General features: G+C 46.2%; 1 protein-coding gene across 1 annotated transcript; it reads left to right on the top strand.

Moving 5' to 3' along the window:
• On the top strand, positions 1-27,543 carry LOC141050632 (uncharacterized). Its single transcript, XM_073547220.1, has 8 exons — positions 1-62; positions 1,482-1,702; positions 6,514-6,843; positions 12,099-12,398; positions 21,632-21,739; positions 21,870-22,229; positions 25,002-25,373; positions 27,521-27,543. The coding sequence occupies exons 2-8, from the start codon at positions 1,663-1,665 to the stop codon at positions 27,541-27,543; spliced, it is 1,533 nt and encodes a 510-aa protein (XP_073403321.1). The 5' UTR covers positions 1-62; positions 1,482-1,662.
• The last annotated feature ends 76 nt before the right edge of the window (positions 27,544-27,619 follow it).

Below are 27,619 nucleotides of genomic sequence, written 5' to 3'. Positions count from 1 at the left end.
ACGCCCCTGGAAACGAAGAATAGGCGAAACGTGTGTTAGGGTGGGAGATGCAGCAGTCCCTGGTAACATAAACTCATTATGCACTTTATTTACTGTGGTTACAAAATACTTAATAAGTAACATTTCTCACATGTGTAGAGACAGGTGGACACCTGGATGTTTGTGTTTGGGCACCAGAACAGTACCCGGACTCGAGCCCCGACCACACATCCAGTGTTTGCAACACTGTCATGTGCATGACTGTGCAGCAAACACCGCTTCGGATCGGTGGTGACATCATCCCTGCCCATCAGAGAGCCACGGTTCCTACACTGTCAAAAGACAGCGTGAGTGCTCAGCTGTGATCAGAGGTATAAAGTTTACCTCCAGTCACTGGTGTCAGCTGATGGGACTACCGCTCCCATCATCCGACACCTGCTGCTGCTAATAACAGAGAGCACAGGAGCGGCGGATGGGATTATTCATCATCCGCTCCTGAACTGTAAATAAATAATTTTAATAAAAAAAATGGCGTGGGTTCCCCTGTATTTTTGGTAACCAGCCAGGCAAAGCTCATAGCTGGGAGCTGCAACCCTCAGCTGTCAGCTTCAACAAGGCTGGTTATCAGGAATAGAGGGGTCCCCGTGCTGTTTTTTATTTAAATAAATAATTTAAAAAAACGACGTGGGGTCCCCCCATTTTTTACAACCAGCCTTGCTAAAGCAGACAGCTGGGGGCTGGTATTCTCAAGCTGGTAAGGGGCCTGACCTTAACCCCATAGAGAATCTATGGAGTATTGTCAAGAGGAAGATGAGAGACACCAGACCCAACAATGCAGACGAGCTGAAGGCTGCTATCAAAGCAACCTGGGCTTCCATAACCCCTCAGCAGTGCCACAGGCTGATCGCCTCCGTGCCACGCCGTATTGATGCAGTAGTTGATGCAGAAGGAGCCCCGACCAAGTACTGAGTGCATTTACTGATCATACATTTCAGGAGGACATTTCGGATTTTACAATCATTTTTCAGGCTGGTGTTATAAAGTATTCTAATTTCCTGAGATAATGACTTTTGGGTTCTCATTGGCTGTAAGCCATAATCATCAACATTACCAGAAATAAACCCGTGACATAGATCCCTCTGTGTGTAATGACTCTATAGAATAGAGGAGAGGCACTGTCTGTATTGAAGAACTGAAATAAAGTCACTTTCTGATGATATTCTGATTTTGTGAGAAGCTCCTGTATGTGTCTGTGTGTTTTGAAGAATATTTCCTCTGAAAGCGATGTGTAAATGACATAGAGAATTGCTCTATGTAAAAGCTCGTGTTAAAATCGCACTGAAATCGGATGTAAATCAGATACCAGGTGTGAAAAATCGGATTGCACTCGCATGAGAAACGCTTGACACTCGCATTATACTCGTCTGACTTTGCAGGAACAAAATCGGACCGATTTTAAAATCGTTAATGTGACTCCGGCCTAATGCTGATTCCCCAAATAGGAAAGAGAAAGTGAAAGATATTTGGGAAGTTATTTGGGAAGTGTCGTCGGCCTTGCTGTGAGCTGGATCATATCTGCCCTGGGAATCAGAGACCAAGGAGAAAATCTGATCTGTGAAGAGTCGGATCATTTCAGGGAATCCCGGGAACAGCGAGAAATTACAGGAGAAGAACTGCGCGGCCATGAAGGGATTCCTCAGCCTCCTGCTCCTCGCTCTCTCAGGTCAGCGCTTCCCTTCTCTCTTCACATGAAGGTTTGTGAGAACAAACCCCAATAATTTATCTCTGGACGGAGGCGGTCGGATCACGATTCCTCCCTTACAGCGACGTCCGTATTATACGGATTCTGTATGAACTTTCCTAATACACCGAGAACCGTAATAAGACAGGTGTAGTGGTTTGGGCGTGACTCTGCATTAACTGTTTATGGTTTGGTTTAGATGTTCCTGTGATTTTATTAATCCCATAATTGGAGTTAGGCCGGGATCACATATGCGAGAAACACGGCCGAGTCTCGCATGTTAATACCTGACACTGCCGCTGGCACTCGGGAGCGGAGGGGGTTGGACCAGATGGCCCAGGAGGTCCCGACCAACTCTACGATTCTATGTTTCTATTGTTATGTGGCCTCACGCTCCGATCCAAGTGCCGGTGGCAGTGCTGGGTATTAACATGCGAGACGGCCGTGTGTCTCGCATGTGTGATCCCGGCCTAAATAGGATAATATAGGGAGGGGCTGATAACCAGAAGTAAATCTCCCACACTAAGGGTATGTGCACACATTGCGGATCCGCAGCAGAATCTCATGCGGTGTACAGCACCATGTTAGTCTATGTAAAACAAAAACCGCTGTGCACGTGCTGTGGAAAATTCCGCCCAGATTTTCTGAGGTTTATTTTCTGCAGCATGTCAATTCTTTGTGCGGATTCCGCAGCGTTTTTACACCTCTTCCATTATAGGAAGCCGCAGGTGTAAAAACACAGGTGGAATCCGCAGGAAATCTGCAGAAAATCCGCAGGTAAAACGCAGGTCATTTTACCTGCGGATTCAGCAAAATCCGCACGGAAAAATCCACAATAGAATCCGCAACGTTTGCACATATCCTAAGGCTGAGTTCACACTGGGCGTTTTTGCTGCTTTTTTATGCTAATTTTCAACTGTGTTTTACAGTATCAGCATAGTCTATGAGATCTCAGAAATCTCACGCACACACTTTGGTTTTTTGTCATCAATATTTTGTGCTTTGCATGTTTTTTTGGACACAGAGCATGTCACTTCTTTCTGTGTTTTTTCAGTGTTTTTCACCCATTGACTTGATTGGTTGGTGAAAAAATGCACCAAGAACGCAGGTATCAGGATTTGCTGCGTTTTTTGTGCCAAGATCTGATTCTATGGAACAGGACTTTGTTTTTCAACACTAAACATTATCAGCATCCACAAGAGAGAAATCTAGCGTTCCAAAACCGCTGCGAAAATGCAAAGAAAACCAGGAAACATGCTTTTTCTGTAGCTTTCCTGCCAAGAGATCAGATTTTGCTGCAGAAAAAAAATGCTGAAAAAACGCCCAGTGTGAACTTACCCTAAGAAAGTATTTACAGGTCAGTGATAATAATAATACAGGAATAATCATTCTTCTCTAGCGCCAACATATTCCACAGCGCTGTACAATTCAGAGGGGACTTGTACAGACAATGGCAGACATTACAGAAAAACACAAACCAAGAGGAGTGAGGACCAGAGCTTACAGTCTATGAGGGGGTGGGGGGGACACAAAAGGTAGAAAAGTGCTTGTCATGTGCGGCCCAGCCATCGATATAACACATAAATAGGGATATTCAAATAACGCTGGATAAGTCAGTCATCAGCCAGAATCTGTGTAAGGCTACTTTCACACTTGCGTTTTTTTTGCGCTGCGTGCGCAGTGTAAACGCACATAAAAACACATCATGCGTTTTTAATGCGTTTTCTTGTTTTTGCGCATGGTTTTTGCGCATGGTTTTAGCATCTATTTCACCTGGATGTGTATCCATTATTACGGGAAGGGGATCTGGATGGAGGACATTACACCAGGAAAGGGCCAAGTATGTTGGACATCATAACTGGAAGGGGCCATGATGGGGGACATTATTACTACAATTGACCAAGAATGAGGGACATTATTGCTAGAAAGGACACAGGATGGGGACATTATTACTGCAAGTGACCCAGGATGAGAGACATTATTACTAGAAGGGACACAGGATGGGGGACATTATTACTAGAAGGGGCACAGGATGGGGAACATTATTACTAGAAGGGACACATGATGGGGGACATTATTACTAGACGGGGCACAGGATGGGGGACATTATTACTAGAAGGGGCACAGGATGGGGGACATTATTTCTAGAAGGGACACATGATGGGGGACATTATTACTAGAAGGGACACAGGACGGGGGTCATTATTACTAGAAAGGGCACAGGATGGGGACATTATTACTAGAAGCGGCACAGGATGGGGAACATTATTACTGCAAGTGACCCAGGATGAGAGACATTATTACTAGAAGGGACACAGGATGGGGGACATTATTACTAGAAGGGGCACAGGATGGGGGACATTATTACTGCAAGTGACCCAGGATGAGAGACATTATTACTAGAAGGGACACAGGATGGGGGACATTATTACTAGAAGGGGCACAGGATGGGGAACATTATTACTAGAAGGGACACATGATGGGGGACATTATTACTAGACGGGGCACAGGATGGGGGACATTATTACTAGAAGGGGCACAGGATGGGGGACATTATTTCTAGAAGGGACACATGATGGGGGACATTATTACTAGAAGGGACACAGGACGGGGGACATTATTACTAGAAAGGGCACAGGATGGGGGACATTATTACTAGAAGGGGCACAGGATGGGGGACATTATTATTAGAAGGGACACAGGATGCGGACATTATTACTACAAAGGACACAGGATGGGGGACATTATTACTAGAAGGAACACAGGATGGGGGACATTATTACTAGAAGGGGCACAGGATGGGGAACATTATTACTAGAAGGGACACATGATGGGGGACATTATTACTAGAAGGGGCACAGGATGGGGGACATTATTACTAGAAGGGGCACAGGATGGGGGACATTATTACTGCAGTGACCCAGGATGAGAGACATTATTACTAGAAGGGACACAGGATGGGGGACATTATTACTAGAAGGGGCACAGGATGGGGAACATTATTACTAGAAGGGACACATGATGGGGGACATTATTACTAGACGGGGCACAGGATGGGGGACATTATTACTAGAAGGGGCACAGGATGGGGGACATTATTTCTAGAAGGGACACATGATGGGGGACATTATTACTAGAAGGGACACAGGATGCGGACATTAGTACTACAAAGGACACAGGATGGGGGACATTATTACTAGAAGGGGCACAGGATGGGGGACATTATTACTAGAAGGGGCACAGGATGGGGGACATTATTACTAGAAGGGGCACAGGATGGGGGACATTATTACTGCAAGTGACCCAGGATGAGAGACATTATTACTAGAAGGGACGCAGGATGGGGGACATTATTTCTAGAAGGGACACATGATGGGGGACATTATTACTAGAAGGGACACAGGACGGAGGACATTATTACTAGAAGGGGCACAGGATGGGGGACATTATTACTAGAAGGGGCACAGGATGGGGGACATTATTACTAGAAAGGACACAGGATGGGGGACATTATTACTAGAAGGGACACAGGATGGGGGACATTATTACTAGAAGGGGCACAGGATGGGGAACATTATTACTAGAAGGGATACATGATGGGGGACATTATTACTAGAAAGGACACAGGATGGGGACATTATTACTAGAAGGGGCACAGGATGAGAGACATTATTACTAGAAGGGACACATGATGGGGGACATTATTACTAGAAGGGACACAGGATGGGGGACATTATTACTAGAAGGGGCACAGGATGAGAGACATTATTACTAGAAGGGACACATGATGGGGGACATTATTACTAGAAGGGACACAGGATGGGGGACATTATTACCAAAATAGGCCCAGGATGAAACACATTATACCAGGAACAGACCCAGGATGGGTGACATTAGTATAGGATGCAGGAAATTACTAAATTATTGGGGGGGGAATACATATGTCTTTGAAGGATTTAGAACGCTACAAGGACCCAAAATGAAGGTAGGGGCCCAGGTCCAAATTTTGCACTAGGGTCCATTAGACTCTTGTCATGCCACTGCTGAGAAATAACCACATTGTCTGGGGTAGTGCATGCCAGAGATCTGGAGACGAAATGTTAGGTTTGGATTATCGAGGATGTTAGTCTTAGGTCAACAGCAAAACAGAGAGCAAAGGTAGAGTGGTAAAAGAGATTCGGGAGACGATGTAGGGTGGTACACAACTGTCACGAGCTTTGTAGGTGAGAGTGGGGGATTTGGGACGAATAGCTGTTGACCGACTGTGGACACCTTAATGAATTTCAATGATCAGATGTGGCAGACATTCAACAGACCACGGCACGCGTTATCTCCAATAGATTATGGCAACAGCTCCCTGCACTGCAAACTGTCACATGTGTTGGGGGCAGAATCATAACAAAAAATTATAGTAGATTTTTAAAAATAAAAAGGACGCTTCCTTTAGCTTGTGTTCAAAAAGACATAAGACTCTCTATGACTGAGCTTCTTAAGAGATTGTCATTTTTACTACATGCTTCACTATGGAAATATTACATGACATTATATGACACAGAATTGTATTTATTCTACTCGCTTATATACGTCGTCATTGTTTCAGTTGTTGCCATTGGCTGCAGTATTCTTGCCTTCACAATTTTTGGAAACCTTAACATAACCCAAAACAATGTTCCTAACGCCTGTGCTAGGAAACACTAATATTTACAGTATTAATGTGAAAGAGAACGGAATGTGTCATTAGTTTGTGATGTATACTTTCTTCAGTAATGGACTATATCTGTTATTGTCCACAGTGTCGTCACTAGAGCTGACCGGACCATCCACAAATGCTGCCAGGCTGGGATCTGACGCTTGGGTTCCTTGTCTGTTCACAGTGGACAATCCTCCTGTAGATCTCAATCATCTCACAATATTCTGGTACTTCCTAAATAAGGAAATCCTGAGCTATAACAAAACTGTGAGGACAAATTCTTCTAGACATTCTCTGAGCACAGAAGAATTACTAACCGGGGTAGCTAACCTGACTATTTCTAATATAAGAATATCCGATGGTGGAAGATACAAGTGCTCAGTGATCTATAACTCGGAGAGGAGGGAGAAGAGGCTCTGGTTGGATGTTGGAGGTGAGGCCGCAATAACAGAGTTGAATCAGAAATAACCAACTGCACTCACCCAACTAAGAAGGACTGTTTTGTACTCATATATAACATCGAAAGTCCATCATTAAACTTTTGCACCCTTCTAATATCTTAGGCTCATGGTCCTTTACCCAACATGGTCCCTCCTGGGGTCAGTATTTGTTTTTCTTTCTCTCTTTACTCTACCTTGGTTATTTTTTCTCCAGGGGTTACTCTTGTAAGTAATCTGCCGGCAGCTTGTGTTTTCTCCTTGCTCCTTGTATGGGGCCCTTTATTCATTTCCTGAGAGGGTGGAAGGTCCTGCCGTTGGAGTGAGCTCCTAGACCAATAGTCTCATCTATGCTTGCCTATAGGACTTTTCTTTTTGTTGGCCTTAATTCACGACCTCCACACAGTGGTTGCCATGCAATGTCCAACTGTTTCAGGCCACAGCTTCACAGCTACTCTCATGGCTAGTGTAAGTGTACCTCTTTCGTTCCAACTCATCCTAGGCCAGATCCCTCTTCTGATGCTTCTCTATGCTCAGGTGGTCTCAGGGGCTTCCTTCGACCAATAAATGTCTTTTCAAGCTATATACTCTAGGAGTCATATTTTACCTCATTTTTCTCTATTGAGCTCCAATCTCTCTCCTCATTGCTCACTCATCTGCATCATCTAATCCTGTCCTAGCTCTTTTGCACTCAACAAGTCTCAAGCCTGAATAGCTAGCTGCTTCCCTGCCACCACCATCATTGAGAGACCTAGTCCTGAGGTTATACGGCTCCATACCTCCTGGGTACCAGTAGGTGCTCTTCTGAACTCATTTTGGCTTCTTTCCAAACACAAAATATTTTTGCTTGGGAAATCCACTCTCCAGATCCTCCACAATGCAGTCATCTCTTATTTAGTGTGATCAAAATGTAACAAATTATTGCTTTGCATTCAGCCAGGCTCCCTATGTGTACAGTGCCTTATCCCCCCATCTGCATCTTTGACCCAGGCCATAAGTAACCTATCCAACCGTTCCCAATCAGTAGTTGAATTTCTGGAGTGTTTGCGTCCCATCTCACCTAAATGTGTTCTTCAGCCACTTTTGACATGTTGCTTGAGCAGACTTCTCCTAACTGCAGACCTTGTCTCACAAGAGACAAAGCGTCTCTTCTCATGGATCTGCTTCAGCATTTCAAGAACATTCCCCAGACAAAGTTATTGCAGACAAGACCTTTTCTCCTACTAACCAGTCCAAATACTTGGGTAACACCTCAGACTTAATCTCAAGCAGGATTCTTAGCTGCTCTTGATCTAGGAGGACCTTATTCCGGCAGTGGGAGACACACTCCAGGTTAAGTATGACTTTGCCTCTCCTTTCTGACAGGCGGTTTCCTTCTGTATCACTGACAACAGGTGTCTTTTCCTAACCACGCAGACTATGATGATCTCCTCAACGAGGAATGAAAATATGTCTTCCTCTAAACAGTCTGAGGTACTTTTCACTTTTGAGAAGGAACTAGTTACCAAATAGGCAATGTCACCCCCAGGTTGCTCATCTTTCTGTAATCACCACCTTGTTTTGCATTGATGCGCTGTCCCAGTAACCTGCTGGATTAGTAGCCTTTTTCAGCTGCAGTCTCCATCTTGTGCCCTACTTTCTCCTTGACATGGGTCAGCAAGGCCAATACAGCCTGGACCAAGCAGTTTCATAGGGTTAATCTTCTGGCACCCACATAAAAAAGATTTTCTTGCTGTCTCCTCTCCATTATTTCATGCCTCTATATGTGACTCATGCAGACTTACGTTAGGGTACCGTCACACTTGGCGACGCACCAGCGATCCCGACAACGATGCGACCTGGTGCGTCGCTACGAGGTCGCTGGTGAGATGTCAAACAGTCAGATCTCAACAGCGACGATCCGGAAGCGATATGACGGTCGTTGGGACCCTTTCTCTCAGACCTGTAGTAATGAGGTCGTTCGTCGTTGTCCCTGTCAAACACAGCGATGCATGCTGGCCAGCAGGACACCAGCGATCAAAAAATGGCCCAGGACATTCGAGCACAATCAGCGACATCGCAGCAGGGGCCAGATCGCCGCTATGTGTCACACGTAGCGAGATCACAGGCGAGATCGCTGTTGCGTCACAAAATCGGTGACGCAACAGCGATCTTGCTAGTGATCTCGCTGCGAGTCGGGGGCTTTAGAGATAAAACTGCGACTGAAAGCTATGTGACTCATAACCTTGGTCCGTCGACCCTTTATTCCCTTTGAGCTATTCAGCTCTCTGGACAGCTCCTTGTTAATTCAGCTGTCAGTACCTGTGTTGTTCCAGATTGACTCCAACCTCTCATTTCATGATTGAACATCCTATATAAGCCTGGCCTTACATTTCCTCACTTGCAAGATTATTTAACTCCCAGCTGTTAGTCTAGGTCTCTCACCTGTGACTGCTTCTCCATCATCATTATCATACTGCTGTCCTGTGTACCAACCTCTGGCTATCCACTGCCTACTCTACCTGCCGCTCCTCCATATCATACTGCTGTCTCGATCGGTGGCTATTCACTGCCTACTCTACCTGCCGCTCCTCCATATCATACTGCTGTCTCGATCTGTGGCTATTCACTGACTACTCTACCTGACGCTCCTCCATATCATACTGCTGTCTCGATCTGTGGCTATTCACTGCCTACTCTACCTGCCGCTCCTCCATATCATACTGCTGTCTCGATCTGTGGCTATTCACTGCCTACTCTACCTGCCGCTCCTCCATATCATACTGCTGTCTCGATCTGTGGCTATTCACTGCCTACTCTACCTGCCGCTCCTCCATATCATACTGCTGTCTCGATCTGTGGCTATTCGCTGACTACTCTACCTGACGCTCCTCCATATCATACTGCTGTGTCGATCTGTGGCTATTCCCTGCCTACTCTACCTGACGCTCCTCCATATCATACTGCTGTGTCGATCTGTGGCTATTCACTGCCTACTCTACCTGACGCTCCTCCATATCATACTGCTGTTTCTGTGTACCGACCTCTGGCTATCCACTGACTACTCTACCTGCCGCTTCTCCATATCACACTGCTGTTTCTGTGTACCTATGGCTATTCACTGACTACTCTACCTGCCGCTCCTCCATATCACACTGCTGTTTCTGTGTACCTATGGCTATTCACTTACTACTCTACCTGCCGCTCCTCCATATCACACTGCTGTTTCTGTGTACCTATGGCTATCCACTGACTACTCTACCTGCCGCTCCTCCATATCACACTGCTGTTTCTGTGTGCCTATGGCTATTCACTTACTACTCTACCTGCCGCTCCTCCATATCACACTGCTGTTTCTGTGTACCTATGGCTATTCACTGCCTACTCTACCTGCCGCTCCTCCATATCACACTGCTGTTTCTGTGTGCCTATGGCTATTCACTTACTACTCTACCTGCCGCTCCTCCATATCACACTGCTGTTACTGTGTACCTCTGGTTACAAAATGACTATGCTACCTGCCTGTGCTATCGCTAGTGGTTGCAATAATTAAGACTCCAATTCATACCAGAATCATCACATCTCCAAATTCTTGGATTGAGGAGTAGTGTTTGCCCATCACACCACTCCTTTAGACACTGGAGGAATCATGGGTCCATGTCATCCTTATGGAACGGAGAGACTTCTTTCTTGTCTTTCTCACTGGTCATTCATTTTTCTACAACTGCCCAAACTGTATGCAGACAAATCAAAGATGGTGGACTACTTGAAACACGTGTAGGGCATCAGGAGCACCTCCACCATGAGTCATGTTCTAATTAGAAAGGCTAAAGTCTCTTTCTGAGGCCTACGCGCCGCTTACTTCTGCATGTGTCCTGCATTGTCCTGCGTACCTATCTTTAACATTGGGTACGCAGAGACATGGGTTGTATGCGCACAAAAATGCAACATCTTGTGTTCGGCGGGCACGTCAAAACAACACATGTGGACGCATCCGCATACAACGCATGCTCCTGCATACCCAATCTTAAAGATAGGTACACAGGATGCATGTGGAAGTAGGCGGAGCTTAAGGGAGTAAGTATGCAGACCAGCCAAACGCAAGTGTGAATCCAGTCTAAATGAATACATTGGGGAATACTCAGCTCTCTGGGTGGTTTTAGAAATAATAATAATCTTTATTTTTATATAGCGCTAACATATTCCACAGCGCTTTACAGTTTTGCACACATTATCATCACTGTCCCCGATGGGGCTCACAATCTAAATTTCCTATCATTATGTCTTTGGAATGTGGGAGGAAACCGGAGAACCCAGAGAAAACCCACACAAACATGGGGAGAACATACAAACTCCTTGCAGATGTTGTCCATGGTGGGATTCGAACCCAGGACTCCAGTGCTGCAAGGCTGCAGCGCTAACCACTGAGCCACTGTGCTGCCCGTATTGTTTATACTCTTTTCAGTTTTTTGCTTTAGTCATTTCACCTACTGTCATGATATATATCCACAGTCCTAATTCCACCAATGTAGTCTGCTATGTTCAAAGATAAGGAACATATATAAACGTAAAGGAATTCAATAAGACTAGCTTGCCTATGTAATAAAAACTGTTTTGGAACCTGAAAAGACCCTTGTAGGCAGGTACGGACTGGGGCTGAAATTCAGCCCTGGCATTTGAAATCACACAGGCCTATGTTGTTCCCGTCCTCAAGAACCAGATGGGATATATTACTAATATTACTTGGATGGAGGAAAGGAAGATTTACTACAAGACCAATATTTCTAATGATACCTGTGGCCTGCTGGGGTAAGTGACAGAGTCAGCAACTTTGTGCTCCATCACAACTCTTAACAGTATGGGTGTCTTAAGAACATCAATTCCGTTAGCAATGTAGCAGACAAGCGAGCCCACGATCAGACAGGTCCTTCTGGCATTTGCAAGAATTGCCAGATGGCCAGTCCAGCCCTGCTTGTAGGACCTGGCAAGTAGCATGAACAAGGCTCGGATGGTGCTGTCTGCTAGCTATGAGTTACTGTCTGCACTGAAGAACCAGCTCGGATTTTGTTAGAGGACGGTGGAGGCAGATGGTAGAAGGTAGATGTGGACTGACGGTTAAAAAATTTGCTCAGTATTTTTGTTACACTTGATTATGAATGAAACAAACTCCAGAGCCATCATTTCCATCATCCATCCAACATTTGGACTTGATTCATCATATACAGTCACATATGTTGATACATTAATGATGTTTTATTCTTGCATTTTTCAGCTCCTCCACTGGTGACAATCACAGAGAGAACAGTTGTAGTGAACGAGGAGAGTGTCCTGCGCTGCTCCGTCACTGGATTCTTCCCCATAGATATTGAAGTTAAATGGTTCAGGGGCTCAGAGAGGCTGAGTGATGTTACTATGGATCAGCCACAGAGGAACCTGGACAGAACCTACAGTGTGAACAGCACCGTGACCATCACACCCACTGAGGAGGACCGAGAGCAGAACTTCTCTTGTAGAGTCCGACATTTTTATCTTACTGATCCTCTCCAGGTACACTTCCAGCTAATATTTATGGGTAAGCTACCGTTACTATCTCTTTCTCCAAATATCAATATCGGGTGTTTTATTGACCTTTATTTTGTGTTTTTTAGCCACTATTTACTGATAATGGTTTTCAGAATTATTTCTTCCAAACTATGATTTTTAACGTTATTTCATTTAAAAAAATATCACTTCTCCATCTTAGTTATATATTACAATTCCACAAGATTTGCCATGAAGGATTGATGGGTAGTGCTCTCACCTATGGAACCATTAGGGAAGAAATAAGAAAAAAAACGGGGTCCACGTCACTCATTCTTAGATTAAATTTGTCTAGACGTAAAATGGATTTCATGGCCACTCCACATGACTGTTTGTAATCTGTAAATATGATGTAAAAGATTCCACTTAAATGTCTAAAGTTGGAATAACTTATTAATATACAGTAGCTCTTAATTCTAGTTTCAGCTTTAGTTATTCTTCATTTGGATCTCTATCCCACAGTTATCTTATTCTAACCCACCCTAGAGATCGAAGATTATCTCAGAATTTCCCACAGTAGATCTTATTTTAAAAAAGATCCGTCACCAGGTTAATAGTGGTAACATTTTGTTTTTGCTCTTATTTCATTCCTTTGCTTCCCTGAGGAATCCAATTTTTGTTTTTTATTCAGGGGCTGATTTTTACCAAGGGGGCGTTGTTCACAGGGCCGGACTGTCCATCTGGCAATTCTGGCAAATGCCAGAAGGGCTTGTCTGGTTGTGAGCTGTCTTGTCTGCTACGTTTTTAACAGAACCAGTGTTCTTAAGACACCCATACTGTTAAGAGTTGTGACGGAGCACAAAGTCGCTGACTCCGTCACTTACCCCAGCAGGCCACGTGTATCATTAGAAATACTGGTCTTGTAGAAAATCTTCCTTTCCTCCAATCCAGTGTAATATTAGTAATATATCCCATCTGGTGCTTGGGGACGGGGACAACATGGGCCTGTGTGATTGCAAATGCCAGTGCTGAATTTCAGCCCCAGTCCATACCTGGTTGTTCACACTGTGATAATGCAGAACAGCCAGAAGACACTCCCCCGAGGGACAGTATGGCATATTTATAAGGCATATGGCATATTTATAGAATGTAATACACAGTGGAGCAACAGAAATAAAAAGAGTGAAGAGTGTCCATGTCTGCCCTGGTCACAGGTCCTCTGATTTGATATTATTTCCATAAACTTAATATTTAACAAGAAGGCATAAAAAAGGAATGGGAGCTATGTCTCCACTTCTCACTGAATCTACCTGAGAAGACTGTGAACAACTATAAAGGTGTAAAGCTGCGATATAAGTGATGGATGGGTGTCATGTAATAAGCGTGGATGGATATGTAGTTATAATTGCAAATTCCAGACTTGGAAAGAGCAAAACCTTGCAAAATGTAAAGGATAGCTCAACCATCCACGTAGGGATCCAACAGCCTTGGTGAGGCAACGATCTAACTAAACAGCTCATTAAGGAACATGGTCAGCAGATTAATGAGAGGGCTTACTGGGAAGCTAATCAGGAGCCTAGATGTCCTATTTAAAGGGAGTCTGCAATACCCAAAAATGAATTTTACCTGTAGATTTAGAGTAAATCTGCAGATAAATAGCATTAAATTAGCACCTGACTGTCACACTGTAAGCTACAGGGAGGAAATTAGTTTATATCCTCCCAGGAGCTGCTGGCTTTCAGTCATAAGGGAGTGCATGTGTAGGTATGTGTGCCGACTGGAGGTGGTCCCTTTCGGCTGCGAACAGACTGGAGACAGAAACCAATGTGCGTTCAAACAGGTCCTCTTTATTGGCCGTCCTCTTGACGACCACAGCACCATGGCAGCTCCTACGCACAGGCCCAGGTACCTTTCACCTCCTCCTTTCCCCTAAAGCGACGTCCCTCGTGGTTCTTTCACTGCGAGGCCCACCACCATAGCGCTTCCCCTGGCCGAGTCTGTCTGTCTGGTACCCCGGGCGACTTCTGTCCTGCGGTTATCTTGTCAGGGCCACCCCCCTTGACTGTCTCTCCTTCCAGTCCCTTCCGGAGCTCGTCCTTCTTCAGTCTCCTCCTGAGCTGAGCTGCGCTGAACTCCTCCTGGACTGGATTCCTCCCCAGGACTCTCTCTCTTTTTATTCCCCTGCCTGGGAATTCCCCTCCCAAGTCCCCGTAACTCCGCCCACCATGACTTTGCAGTTTCTTTAGCATTAGCTGCTATTATGTCCTTTCCCTGCTTTCTTTTGTCTCCCTCCAGTGGCCAAACCTCAGTACTGCACATTCTCCTTTTCCTGCTATTCTTTGTCTCCCTCTAGTGGCCAAAACCCGTTCCTACATCATCTCTTCCTGATTCCAGCTGTTTCCCCACACGTATATACAAATTCACGTCAAGTTTATTTACTGCACATCTTTACATTCACTTTTCTTCTTCAGACAGGTCCATGGGTCAGTCCACTTCCCTACATACCCCCTTCCTTTTACCATTGTCGTCCCTGACAATCCCGTGACCTTCGTGTTTTTTTGGGGGGGATACTTCCCCACTTGCTTTTGTCTGCGCGGCCGGTTGCTGAGCAGAGCCCAGAGCTTCCTAGCTCGACACGGGGTGCTGGGCGGGGCTGGGAGCTATTAAGCTCCGAGTAGCTGACAGCTACTCGCAGGCGCTTGCACCTCTATGATGACTTTCCTTCATTGGGGTAGGAGCACCCGGACTCCTCAACGGGTGCTCTCCCCCAGGTATCTTACACTTCTGGATGCTTTTGCGTTTGGGGTATTGTTCAACAAATATTGTCTGTCCCATACCACAAATTGTTATACACCTTCTTTACATGGTTGTCATGGCAAGCATTTTGCTCTAATTTAGCACCTAGGACCTGTTGAACATTTTATTCATTTTAATATAGACAACATTTAAAGTAGTCACTATCTCCGCTTTTTAACATCACGGGCACCATTTCTACAACCTTACTCATCGATTAACCATTAGACACCCTTATTAAGCTGTGCATCATTATTAAACTCTTCAAGATGCTAAGTTTCAAACATTTGTCAACAACATTTTTAAACAGTGGTGCACCCCCTTCCTTTGTGGGAAGCACCCCCACACATCCCTGCCATGTCAGGAGATAGGGTCTCTTACCCTGAGGGGACGCGGAACAGTCCCTATGCTGCGCAACAGCGCACAGCAGTCCCGGTAGTCCGATCTCAGCGGTATTCCGGGCTGTCTCCTGATGGCCGATGTTCCGCCAGCAGCAAGGAACTCCGCAGCCGTGGAGCCCCCGGGATGTCTTGACTGTTCCTGGGCCCCGAGTGTCCTTAGTGCCCGAGACCCAGGAGTCCACCTCCCCTTCATGGGGTCCCGCATTCCTCAGGGTACAAAATAACTGCCATGGCATAGTAGCCGCAGGGACAGTATTCCTTGTAAAAGGATACCTGATCTCCCATTCGCAGGGCCCTCCCATGCTTAATGGAGACCGCATTCAGGTACACCTTGTGGCCAGTCTCCGTTTCTCTGATGAAGCCGTAGCCCCTCTCAACATTCATGTACACAAGCTGCCCTATGTCATGATCTCAGTGCGGGTTTATCTCGCACATGTGGGGTTAATATCTGGAACCAGTGCTGATGGCTGGCACTTCTGGGGTTAAATGTTATGATTCCAGTGCAGGCTTACCTGCACACCTGGGGCTTATTGTTGTGGCCTCTCCCTGGTTCTGGGAAGGCTTCTTATAGCCTCAGGACGCTCGCATCCCTGTCAGTTATACTTTCGCCCTTGGCAGAGTTGTGTTGACCCCTGAGTGTGTTTGTGCTGTGTTCTTGTTTGCCCGATACTTTGTGTACGACTCAGCCTGTTCTCTGGATACTGCTTGTTGGATTGTGCTTGGTACCTTCTATGTCTGTTTGGCTCTGACCACTGCCTGTCACCGACTCTCCGTTCTGTCTCATCCCTGGTACTTTATTGCTATCTCTGTGTATAACCCGGTTTTTTCTGACGTTGAGTATTCCTGCATTAGTGTCCTGCCATCTCTGGCAGCAGGACGCTAAGCCCCGCCCCCTTGCAGTCACATGACCGTAGGTCCTTCACTGCTTACTGACTTCAGCTCCTCCAGGTCCTGTTTGACTGAACGGTCCAACCGTGTCTGACCCCGGGCACCTCCGCAGCGTGGGTGAGTCCTTGCTCAGTGGTGGCTGCACGCCGACCCTAACGGGACCGTGACATTATAACTGACCTTTATGTTTTTGGGTTTTTTTTTTCTCTGCTGAGAACTATGGATCCCATACAATATCTGGCTGAACAGATGCAAAATCTGAGTCAGATGTTTCAGGGTTTATCTTTGGAGCAGCAAGCTCTTGCTCGTTCTCAGCAGCAGGTTTCTGAGACAGTGCTGGGGGGCTTTAGCTGCTGGGTCTCTGGGGGCTGGGGCGAGTGATGTTGTTTTGGTGTCTCCAGAACCACCTCTTAAACTGCCTGACTTCTTTTCTGGGAACAAAAAGGAGTTCAGGATCTTCATGGAGGCCACGTTCCTCTGGGGACGAAAGTCAGAAGGTAGGGGTCATTATGTCTTTATTAAGAGGGTCCCCGCAAGCTTGGGCTTTCTCCCTTCCTCCCACGGCCCCTGAGAGAGTGTCTGTGAATGCATTTTTTTGAGGCCCTTGGGCACATATATGATGAACCGGACCGAGTGCGATTGGCAGAGGGCATGGTGATGAGTGGCTGTCAGGGGAAACACTCAGCTGAGTGGTTTTGTACGGAGTTCCGCCGCTGGGCTGCAGAGGTCTCTTGGAACGACGCCGCACTCCGAGGACTCTTTCGCAGAGGCTTGTCCGAGCGGCTACAGGATGCTTTGGCATTACATCCCCCACCTAACTCACTCGAGGACGCCATGACCCAGGCCGTCCGATGGACCGCAGGTTGCAGGCCAGGGAGGTGATGCAGATGGAAACTCCATTGTTCCCTAGTGGAAAAGAGACTGTTTCTGTACCCATGGACGTAGGGGCTCTCTCCCTGAAGGAAAAGGAGAGACAACGCCAGAGAGAAAAGCAGTTATGCTTCTACTGTGGTAAAACGGGACCTTGGAAAAGGGAGTGTCCTGATTGTCCATCCTCGACCCAATTCGCGGGAAACGTCTAGGTCTGGGTAGTCAGCGGGGAGACTACTCAGACCCTCAGGTACCTTTTTCCTAGTTTTCTAAGGTGTTGCTTTATGTGGAACTGTCAATGGACGGTTGTTTTTTTTCCCTCTACAGCCTTCGTGGACTGCGGATCATCCATCAATCTTATTGACTCCCTATTGGTCAAACGCTGTAAGATAGGGATAGTTAGACTCAAGGTTCCGATCAAGGTGGTGGCCACTGACTCCTCCCCCCTCACTAAAGAAGGAATTCTCTTCATGTCTGACTTGTTTTCACTCAGAGTGGGCGCTACCCATGTGGAAAACTTAAGTTGTTTGGTTCTGGACAATCTGCCAGCAGGATTGGTGTTGGGCATGCCCTGGTTACAACACTATGACCCAGTTATTAACTGGAAAACAGGGGAGATTGTTCAATGGGGGTTTAATGATTCGATGATATGTGATAAATCTGCACTACTGGTCGAACCTCTTAAACTCGGTACAACTCGGTCTGTTCTCTGGATACTGCTTGTTGGATTGTGCTTGGTACCTTCTATGTCTGTTTGGCTCTGACCACTGCCTGTCCCCGACTCTCCATTCTGTCTCATCCCTGGTACTTTATTGCTATCTCTGTGTATGACCCGCCTTTGTCTGACTTTGAGTATTCCTGTATTAGTGTCCTGCCATCTCTGGCAGCAGGACGCTAAGCCCCGCCCCCTTGCAGTCACATGACCTTATGTCCTTCACTGCTTACTGACTTCAGCTCCTCCAGGTCCTGCTTGACTGAACGATCCGGCCGTGTCTGACCCCGGGCCCCTCCGCAGCGTGGGTGAGTCCTTGCTCAGCGGTGGCTGCATGCCGGCCCTAACAGGACCGTGACACCCGGTGCTCCGAGGGACAGACATGGCTGCCTCCCCCTTCTCAGGCAGCAGCGCCCAGACCTACCGCTCTTTGGCCTTCTTCTGCGAAATGACGTCAGCAATCCAGACAGAGGGCCCGGTATTGGCCATGGAGCTTGGCGACCTGGCCGCAGCCGCGATCTGGAGTGGGGTCGGAGCTGCAGCGGGCCTCGATGGATAGGCTACAGCCGCGGTATGGAGCTCGGCAGAGGTGGCCGCGGGCCTCGGTGAGCAGGCCGCGGATCCGCTCTGCACTGGAGACGTGGGACGGGGTGCTGCCGGTTGGGGCAGCTCGGGGTTGATGGCGCGGACATTGGTCGGCCCTGCACGGGCTGCGGATCCATCGGGAGCCGGGGACGCTGGATGAGGGGAGGCCAAGCGGGGAGGCTGAGAGCCGGTGTCGGGGCTCTTGGGCTTAGCTCGTGTATGGGGCGTGGAGGCGGGGACTGCCTGCGGTGCCGCCGGCTGGGCCGGGGGAATGCTCACCTTCCCTGGCGCCGCGGCTTCCTTCAGGCCATCCCGCAGTTCCTCCAGGAATCGGTGCATCAGTGCGACCGGAGGGTCCGAAGTGTCGCTGGTCTCCGTCGCTCCTCCATTGCTCCCGGTCCCGTCGTCTGAAGTGCATCGCTGCTCTTCCTCCCTCTCTCCAGCAGGACCAGCCTTCAGGCCCGATGGTTCCATAGGGAGGGTCGGCAATGGTTCCTCCAGCGGCTGCCCTGGCATGGCCTGTGCCGCCTGCGAGCACACCGTCACCTCCAGCTCCGCAGGTCCAACCGTCGGCAGCTTCAGTGGGGTCCCAGGTAGGTCTTCCTCCAGGGTGAGTGTCCAGTACACCGACACTGACTCCCAGGCACAGGTTACACGGTGGCCCTCGATCTCCCGCCACCATTGCCACTCCATCCGTCCAAGGCCTCGGCAGCTGCAGTGTCTCATCATGTCCGATGTCCCAGAGCTCAATGGCGCTAGACAGCCATACCCAGCCTTTTCACCAGGGTCACTCCCGTTCCAGGATGGGGCATGGGCCGGCCTCTCCACCCATTTTCCAGCGTTCAGTGGGAAGGGGCGACTGTCACTTGATGTACACCGCTCTCCCCAGAGGCGGGCTCCGCATAGCTGCCCCTGGTTGTCCAATTTAATGCCAACTTCCTCCTTCCCGACAGTCACCAGCGCTGGAGGGGCGCAAAGTGTCTTTCGGGTTCTCTTCCGATAGTTCCAATCACAGTCCCAATTTGTATTCCACTCAGGTACTATCTTCAACCTGTTTCAGCTCAGGTCCTTTAAATCTTCGGTGCGGTCTCAGCGCTGACGTTGGTGTATTGGCGGTGATGATCCTGCCAACTACGCCACTTGTAGGTATGTGTGCTGACTGGGGGTGGTCCCTTTCGGCCACGAACAGACTGGAGACAGAAACCAACGTGCGTTCAAACAGGTCCTCTTTATTGGCCATCCTCTCGACGACCACAGCACCACAACAGCTCATACGCGCAGGCCAGGGTACCTTTCACCTCCCCCTCTCCCCTAAAGCGACGTCCCTCGTGGTTCTTTCACTGTGGCTGCCTTAGGCCCACCACCACAGCGCTTCCCCTGGCCGAATCCGTCTGTCTGGTACCCCGGGCGTCCTCTGTCCTTTGGCTATCCTGTCAGGGCCACCTCCAATGACTGTCTCTTCTTCCAGTCCCTTCCGGAGCTCACCCTTCTTCAGTATCCTTCTGAGCTGAGCTGCGCTGAACTCCTCCTGGACTGGATTCCTCCTACAGACTCTCTCTCGCTCTGTTTTTATTCCCCTGCTTGGGAATTCCCCTCCCGAGTCTCCGAAACTCCGCCCACCATGACTTTGCGGTTTATTAAGCATTAGCTGCTCTTATGTCCTTTCCCTGCTTTTTTTGTCTCCCTCTAGTGGCCAAACCTCAGTACTGCATTGTCTCCTTTTCCTGCTATTCTTTGTTTCCCCCTAGTGGCCAAAACCCGGTCCTACACCATCTCTTCCTGATTCCAGCTGTTTCCTTACACGTATATACAAATTCACATCAAGTATATTTACTGCACATCTTTACATTCACTTTTCTTCTTCAGACAGGTCCATGGGTCAGTCCACTTCCCTACACATGGAGTGATAACAGTCATCACCCACTTTACTGTGAGCGGAGCAGTCTGTAATCACTCTCCAGCACAATGATTGATGATCCGCTCTACACAGATGTGCTGAACATTCGCTGCGGGGCAGGCAGTCAATCAATGTACAGAGGAGTGATTACAGCCACGTTCACACTACAGTGACGGTAGCCACTTCATGCCTGCACCTCTGACTCATAACCAGCAGCTCCCAGGAGCAAATAAGTTAATTTACACTCTGTAGCTTTCAGTAAGGTGGCCAGGCAGGATTTACTGCTATTTACCTGTAAATTAACCCTATATCTGCAGGTAAATCGTGTTTTTGCACTGGACAGTTTTCCTTTAAGATTCCTAGTGATGTAATCTCTGCCAGTCAGATACATCAAGAGGGAATGGACCTAAAACTAGGGAATATTTTAGCTCAGTTCCCTCTTCATTTGACTGACAAACGTTACGGTACTTTACCCACTTTATAATGTATATCCATCTTCATATTAAACATTTCATATTGTTGCATTATGTGTAGCTGGTTTAATTATTTTTTTTAATTAAAAGTGACATTTTATTGGGATTTTTTTTTTGTTTCTCACAATATAGAGTTCTCTAAAGTGAACAGGCATTAATATTGGTCTTCAAAGTATAAATATCAGAGGAGTTTCTAATAAGCAGAGGCGCCTGGGCAGAGTCTGACTGTAGAAGACCACGTTGAGCTGATGGTCCCATTATAGTTTGGGAAAGCAATTATTATGTGTGCGCCGTTATCAGATTATGGCTGTTCGACCAGAACGTTAAAAATTGGTAATGATAGTTTGGCCATTAAGAGCTTTAAATGGAGGATTACATAAAAGAAATCTACAACAAAAATTTTCAAAATTCCTCCATATTGGGTTTTCCCGTCTTTACAATGTAAATGTAATGATTTATCGATAAATGATGCCATCACTTTCTGATACTCTGGGGTCCAACTACCAAGACCTCTAAGACCCTTAGAATAAAGTTCCCGAGGTAAAACCCTCCCTGATTATAATGTGATGGCATCTCCGAACCTTACGCCAACATTAATAATCCCTTTGATACTGACTCTGTAGAAGTCTCTGCTCTCTATAGTAATTTATTCTTCCATTTCTGCAGACAGAAGCTCGGTCGGGATCATCACTGTCTGTTCAATCCTTGTGGTTATTCTGATAATCATCATCATCGCTGGTGTTCTGTGGTGGAGACTAAATCCGAGGAAAAAAGGTAATGCAGTCAGGATATGATTATTTCCTGTTCCATCTACATGTCTACATTAAACACATAGAAATCCATGCAGCAATGTCATGTTATTTCCCAGTTTGATGTAATTTTATCATTTTATGCTATTTTATAGTTATTGGTCCATTCATAGTTCGTGACATTGTGGGTCCTCCTAAGCTGATTGATGGAGAGGAGGCCGCTCTGCACTGCACCGTGGATAACGCCCCCGAGGACCTGTGTGTGACCTGGCTGATAAGAAGAGCTGGACAGGAGCAGGCGATCCAGACGTCTCAGAAGAGAGAACGTTCAGAAGAAGATGAGAGTTTACTGGATACGTCCTATGTGATCAAATCACAAGTGGTGGGACGTCAATATTCATCATCACTGAGCTTCATACCCCATATGGAGAGACATAAAGACGTGACCTTCATCTGTAGAGGGGTCTCCGGTCATCATAAGGAAGAGAAGTCGTTTCACCGTTGGATGATTTATGGTGAGATATGATTTTTATATGACATGACATTCATACAGTTATCAAGTTACTATTCCGAGCATTGTAAGATCTGGATAATTGGCTATTTCCAATATTAAAGGGAACCTGTCACCACTTTTCTGTCCTACCAGTTAGAAATGTCATTTTATTCAGTGCCAACTATGCATTCCCTACATAATTATGTAACCCCCTGACTCCCCTTGTATCACCCATAAAAACCTTTTATATTTCTCTTGTGATGGATGCTAATAGGATCCGTCCGGTCCGATGGGCGTGGCTTCGGGTCACTCACTCCACCCCACTCCTCAGCTGCTGCACGTTGTCCTTGACGCAGATCGCTGTGAGATATCACACCCACGCAGACAACGGATTCTCACGCGTGCGCACTTCTGCTTTTCAGCTTTGCCCGCAGTTGGGCAACGCATACTGAGCACGCGTGAGCAACCATTTGACTGAGCGGGTGCGATATCTCACAATTTCTACTTACTGTGGCAATACCCCATATGTGGCTGTACAGTACTGCTTAGCCATACGGAGAGACTCGGGAGGAACGGAGCGCTATTTGCCTCCTGGAGCGCAGACTTTCCTAGAACAGTTTGTGGACTACATATACAGAGGCCCTAATTGCTAGAAGAGCAGAATCCCCCCTCAAGTGATCCCATTATGGGAAACTATACCCCTTGGAGAATTTATCTACAGATGTAGTGACAATTTTGACTCCATGGATATTTTCCAGAAACAAGCAGCAATGAATGTTGTCGAGTGAAAATTGCAAACTAGATAATAAGTAACCTCAAGCACTCGACAAGAAAAATAGAGTTTCTTGATGCAATGAAACAAATATTTTATTCAGGGAATCCACAGCCGACATAGAAAATCATAACATTCCTCCCAACGTTTTGGCCTTTATGGCCTTTTTCAAGGGTATATTTCTGTAAACAGGGAGATCAGCATCTGTGGCGTGTAACATATCCTACCGCACTGGAGGGTTACACGCCACAGATGCTTGTCGAGTGCTTGAGGTTACTTATTATCTATTTTGAACTTTTTTGTTCTTCTAAAGCACCAACTATCATTATCAAATCGGAATGCACTACTAACTTTGATCACATATATTAAGAAAATTGCAAACTGCCATTGTAGTGACCAGTACGTTGTAGTGACCAGTATGATGTAGTGATCAGTAAGCTGTAGTGACCAGTATGTTGCAGTCACCAGTACGTTATGCCCAGCCCATGCTTCTGGAGGTATGCACCTGTAAGTTAGGCGGGCTTTCATCGCTTCAGAAATGCCAAACATGGACGCAATATGTGGATTAGGTACACTGTGGGGCTCACAAGGGAGGGGGGCATTTGGATTTTGGAGTGCAGAATTTGCTGAATTTCTTTTGGTGGGTGAGGAGCTATTTCACTTTTCCAGAGCCTTTGTGCTACCATTAACGTGAAAGCCCCCTATATTTCCGTTAGCAGATGACAGACCTGAGTGGGGACTTGCTTTTTTTTGTGGATTAAGTTGAAGCTTTTATTGGGAACATTTTACATACCATTTCTTTGAAACAGAAAACCAGGCTATAATTTTGATTCTTCTGGTTGGCTATTTCATATTTTATAAATAAGAGACAAACCTTCAGTTGTGACTTTCTCCTTAAATAAAAACTGTTGAAAAAGAGATAATTATTTCTTTAAAGAGAAAATGAGACTAAAAAATGCCTAATTTGTAGATACTGATAAAAACTATTTCAATTTAGGGAATACTTATTAATAAGAATGTCAAAAGGGAAACGGTAAGTAACAAATCATTAAAAATATCTGCGACCATGATAATTCCACTCTTCTGCCACAAAGCTAAATTAAGACAAGGAATATGAAATTCCAACTCTCTAATAGAGATTTTAGTAAGAGGGATGGACAGGTTATTTCTAACCCAATAGTTCCACAAAAATAAAGTAGCCTTCATAGTTGGTAAACACGGAGTAAGGGATGATGGCTTGATATATTCTCCCATTCATTATAATACGTGGTATATAGAAAGGCGCAGGAGCAGAATATTGGGAGCTACGTGACACTTTCTGGTATTATGTTAAATACAAAAGTTACTGTTAATAAAAATAATCATTCTTCATAATAAATAAAGTAAAATAAAATTAAAGTAGCGGAGTTGAAAGCATGTTCCAAAAAATCAAGTTATTCCTTAGCCATGGGATAACTTGCTGATCACTAGAAGTCTTACTATAGGGACCCCCAGCAATCCTGACAATGGAATTCTGCAACTCTATCATGAATAATTTGGGTGTACTGTACATCATGTGCGGCCTTTGCTACAGTCAGTGTCTATGCGACTACCAAGAGCTTGGCTATTTCTGACAGACCTATACACCATGAATGGAGTGGAAGCTGAGCATGTGACCCCCAAAGATCGGCAAGTAACTCCCTATCTGACGCACCACAGGGTCTACGAGTCCATACTGAAGACCCATTGTTGTGACCCCTAAATATGCACCAGGAAACCCATCATTCACACTTGCCAACAACACCAATTTTGCTTGAACCATCCCAAAAAACATACACCAAGGTTCTCCGGGTGTTTCTATAGGAGGCACTGAAATATCCAGAATTTGCAGTTGTTTGGTAAGTGAATTAATTCAATTTAATTGGAAAAGTAAGTTGCAATACCATTTTTTATAAAACTGAACCTGTTTAAATGAGGGAATGTGTCACCTGTTTGGCTTTGCTGTTGTAGAGGCTGAGGCTCTTTCTTTGGCTCATTTTGCAGCAAAACCCAAACTGTCTAAATCACTAACAAGGAGACGAGTGAGACCTGGAGAAATAAAGTATTTACTCAACTTGGTGAAATTTTATCCACAAAATATCAAGATTGTCTGGATGTGTGGGGTTGAAACGACAGGAGGGGTCGTATCATCCACCGAATCCAAATCAGAGAATCCTGACAGAACCTACAACATCTCCAGTGAGATCATTATTCCTGAGGATCAACACAAGGATCCAGGATTCAGAGTACGAGTGACTTGGGAACATGAATCTATGGAGAAACCAGAATTCCGGGAGCTGAATATCAGAGACTCAGGTGAGAGGAGAGATAAATGGGGTAATATAAGAATCCTGGAGCTGTCTATCAGAGACTCAGGTGAGAGGAGAGATATATGGGGGGGTTATATAACAATCCTGGAGCCATCTATCAGAGACTCAGGTGAGAGGAGAGATATATGGGGTTATATAAGAATCCAGGCGCTGCCTATCAGAGACTCAGGTGAGAGGAGAGATATATGGGGTTATATAAGAAACCTGGAGCTGTCTATCAGGTGGGAGGAGCGCTATATGGGGGTTATATAAGAATCCTGGAGCCATCTATCAGAGACTCAGGTGAGAGGAGAGATATATGGGGTTATATAAGAATCCTGGAGCCGTCTATCAGACACTCAGGTGAGAGGAGAGATATATAGGGTTATATAAGAATCCTGGAGCTGTCTATCAGAGACTCAGGTGAGAGTAGAGATATATGGGGTTATATAAGAATCCTGGAGCCGTCTATCAGAGACTCAGGTGACAGGAGAGATATATGGGGTTATATAAGAATCCTGGAGCCATCTATCAGAGACTCAGGTGAGAGGAGAGATATATGGGTTTTATATAAGAATCCTGGAGCATCTATCAGAGACTCAGGTGAGAGAAGAGATATATGGGGGTTATATAAGAATCCTGGAGCCGTCTATCAGAGACTCAGGTGAGAGAAGAGATATATGGGGGTTATATAAGAATCCTGGAGCCGTCTATCAGAGACTCAGGTGAGAGGAGAGATATATGGGGGTTATATAAGAATCCTGGAGCCGTCTATCAGAGACTCAGGTGAGAGAAGAGATATATGGGGGTTATATAAGAATCCTGGAGCCGCCTATAAGAGACTCAGGTGAGAGGAGAGATATATGGGGGTTATATAAGAATCCTGGAGCCGCCTATAAGAGACTCAGGTGAGAGGAGAGATATATGGGGGTTATATAAGAATCCTGGAGCCATCTATCAGAGACTCAGGTGAGAGGAGAGATATATATGAGGGTTATATAAGAATCCTGGAGCCGCCTATCAGAGACTCAGGTGAGAGGAGAGATATATGGGGGTTATATAAGAATCCTGGAGCCGTCTATCAGAGACTCAGGTGAGAGAAGAGATATATGGGGGTTACATAAGAATCCTGGAGCCGTCTATCAGAGACTCAGGTGAGAGAAGAGATATATGGGGGTTATATAAGAATCCTGGAGCCGTCTATCAGAGACTCAGGTGAGAGAAGAGATATATGGGGGTTATGTAAGAATCCTGGAGCCGTCTATCAGAGACTCAGGTGAGAGGAGAGATATATGAGGGTTATATAAGGGTACCGTTACACCTAGCGATGGACCAGCGATCCCGACCAGCGATATGACGCGGTCAGGATCGCTGGTGCATCGCTAGGTGGTCGCTAGTGAGCTGCCACACAGGCAGATCTCACCAGCGACATCGCTGGGGACGGGGATCGCTACTTACCTGTCAGACGCGGCGATCCTGCGTCCTCCCGCCCGGCTCCACGCGTCGCTCGTCGGCGCCACAGGAAGCGCCGCAGGAAGTGGCCGACGAGGAATGGTCCAGGAGCTTCTCGCGCGATCAGCGATAACCAGCGGGGGAGCCAGTCGGAGGTAAGTATCACATGCAGCGATATCGCTAGCAATATCGCTATAGCGTCACAAAATCGGTGACTTTACAGCGATATTGCTAGCGATATCGCAGTGTGTAACGGGGGCTCAAGAATCCTGGAGCCGTCTATCAGAGACTCAGGTGAGAGGAGAGATATATGGGGTTATATAAGAATCCTGGAGCGTCTATCAGAGACTCAGGTGAGAGGAGAGATATATGGGGTTATATAAGAATCCTGGAGCTGCCTATCAGAGACTCAGGTGAGAGGAGAGATATATGGGGGTTATATAAGAATCCTGGAGCTGTCTATCAGAGACTCAGGTGAGAGGAGAGATACAGTTGTGCTCAAAGGTTTACATACCCCGGCAGAATTTTTGCTTTCTTGGCCTTTTTTCAGAGAATATGAATGATAACACCAAAACTTTTTCTCCACTCATGGTTAGTGGTTGGGTGAAGCCATTTATTGTCAAACTACTGTTTTTTTTCTCTTTTTAAATCATAATGACAACCTAAAACATCCAAATGACCCTGATCAAACGTTGGATTTGTATCACCTGCCTTATAGCATAAGTTTCTCGTGAATCAAAGTATGTCCCGTCCAAATTTCAGTAGAACAGAAGAAGTTACAGTAATGTAAAGTAGCGAGTGAATCACCCTGTATGTAGTTTTATGGCATCCACACTCCTTGTTAAAGGAGGCATCCAACCT

The sequence above is a fragment of the Dendrobates tinctorius genome, unplaced genomic scaffold (genome assembly GCF_039654945.1).
Source record: "Dendrobates tinctorius isolate UK_male_01 unplaced genomic scaffold, ASM3965494v1 ptg000152l, whole genome shotgun sequence".
Classification (NCBI taxonomy): Eukaryota; Metazoa; Chordata; class Amphibia; order Anura; family Dendrobatidae; genus Dendrobates; species Dendrobates tinctorius.
The sequence above is the reverse complement of the archived record's forward strand: the minus strand, read 5'-3'. Positions and strand labels throughout refer to the sequence as shown.

Bases quoted from the DNA above. Each gene is read 5' to 3' on its own strand.
- LOC141050632 (XM_073547220.1), top strand. From the start codon at position 1,663: ATGAAGGGATTCCTCAGCCTCCTGCTCCTCGCTCTCTCAG. The intron at 1,703-6,513 runs GTCAGCGCTTCC...TATTGTCCACAG, and splicing joins CCTGCTCCTCGCTCTCTCAG to TGTCGTCACTAGAGCTGACC. The intron at 21,740-21,869 runs GTAATGCAGTCA...GCTATTTTATAG, and splicing joins ACTAAATCCGAGGAAAAAAG to TTATTGGTCCATTCATAGTT.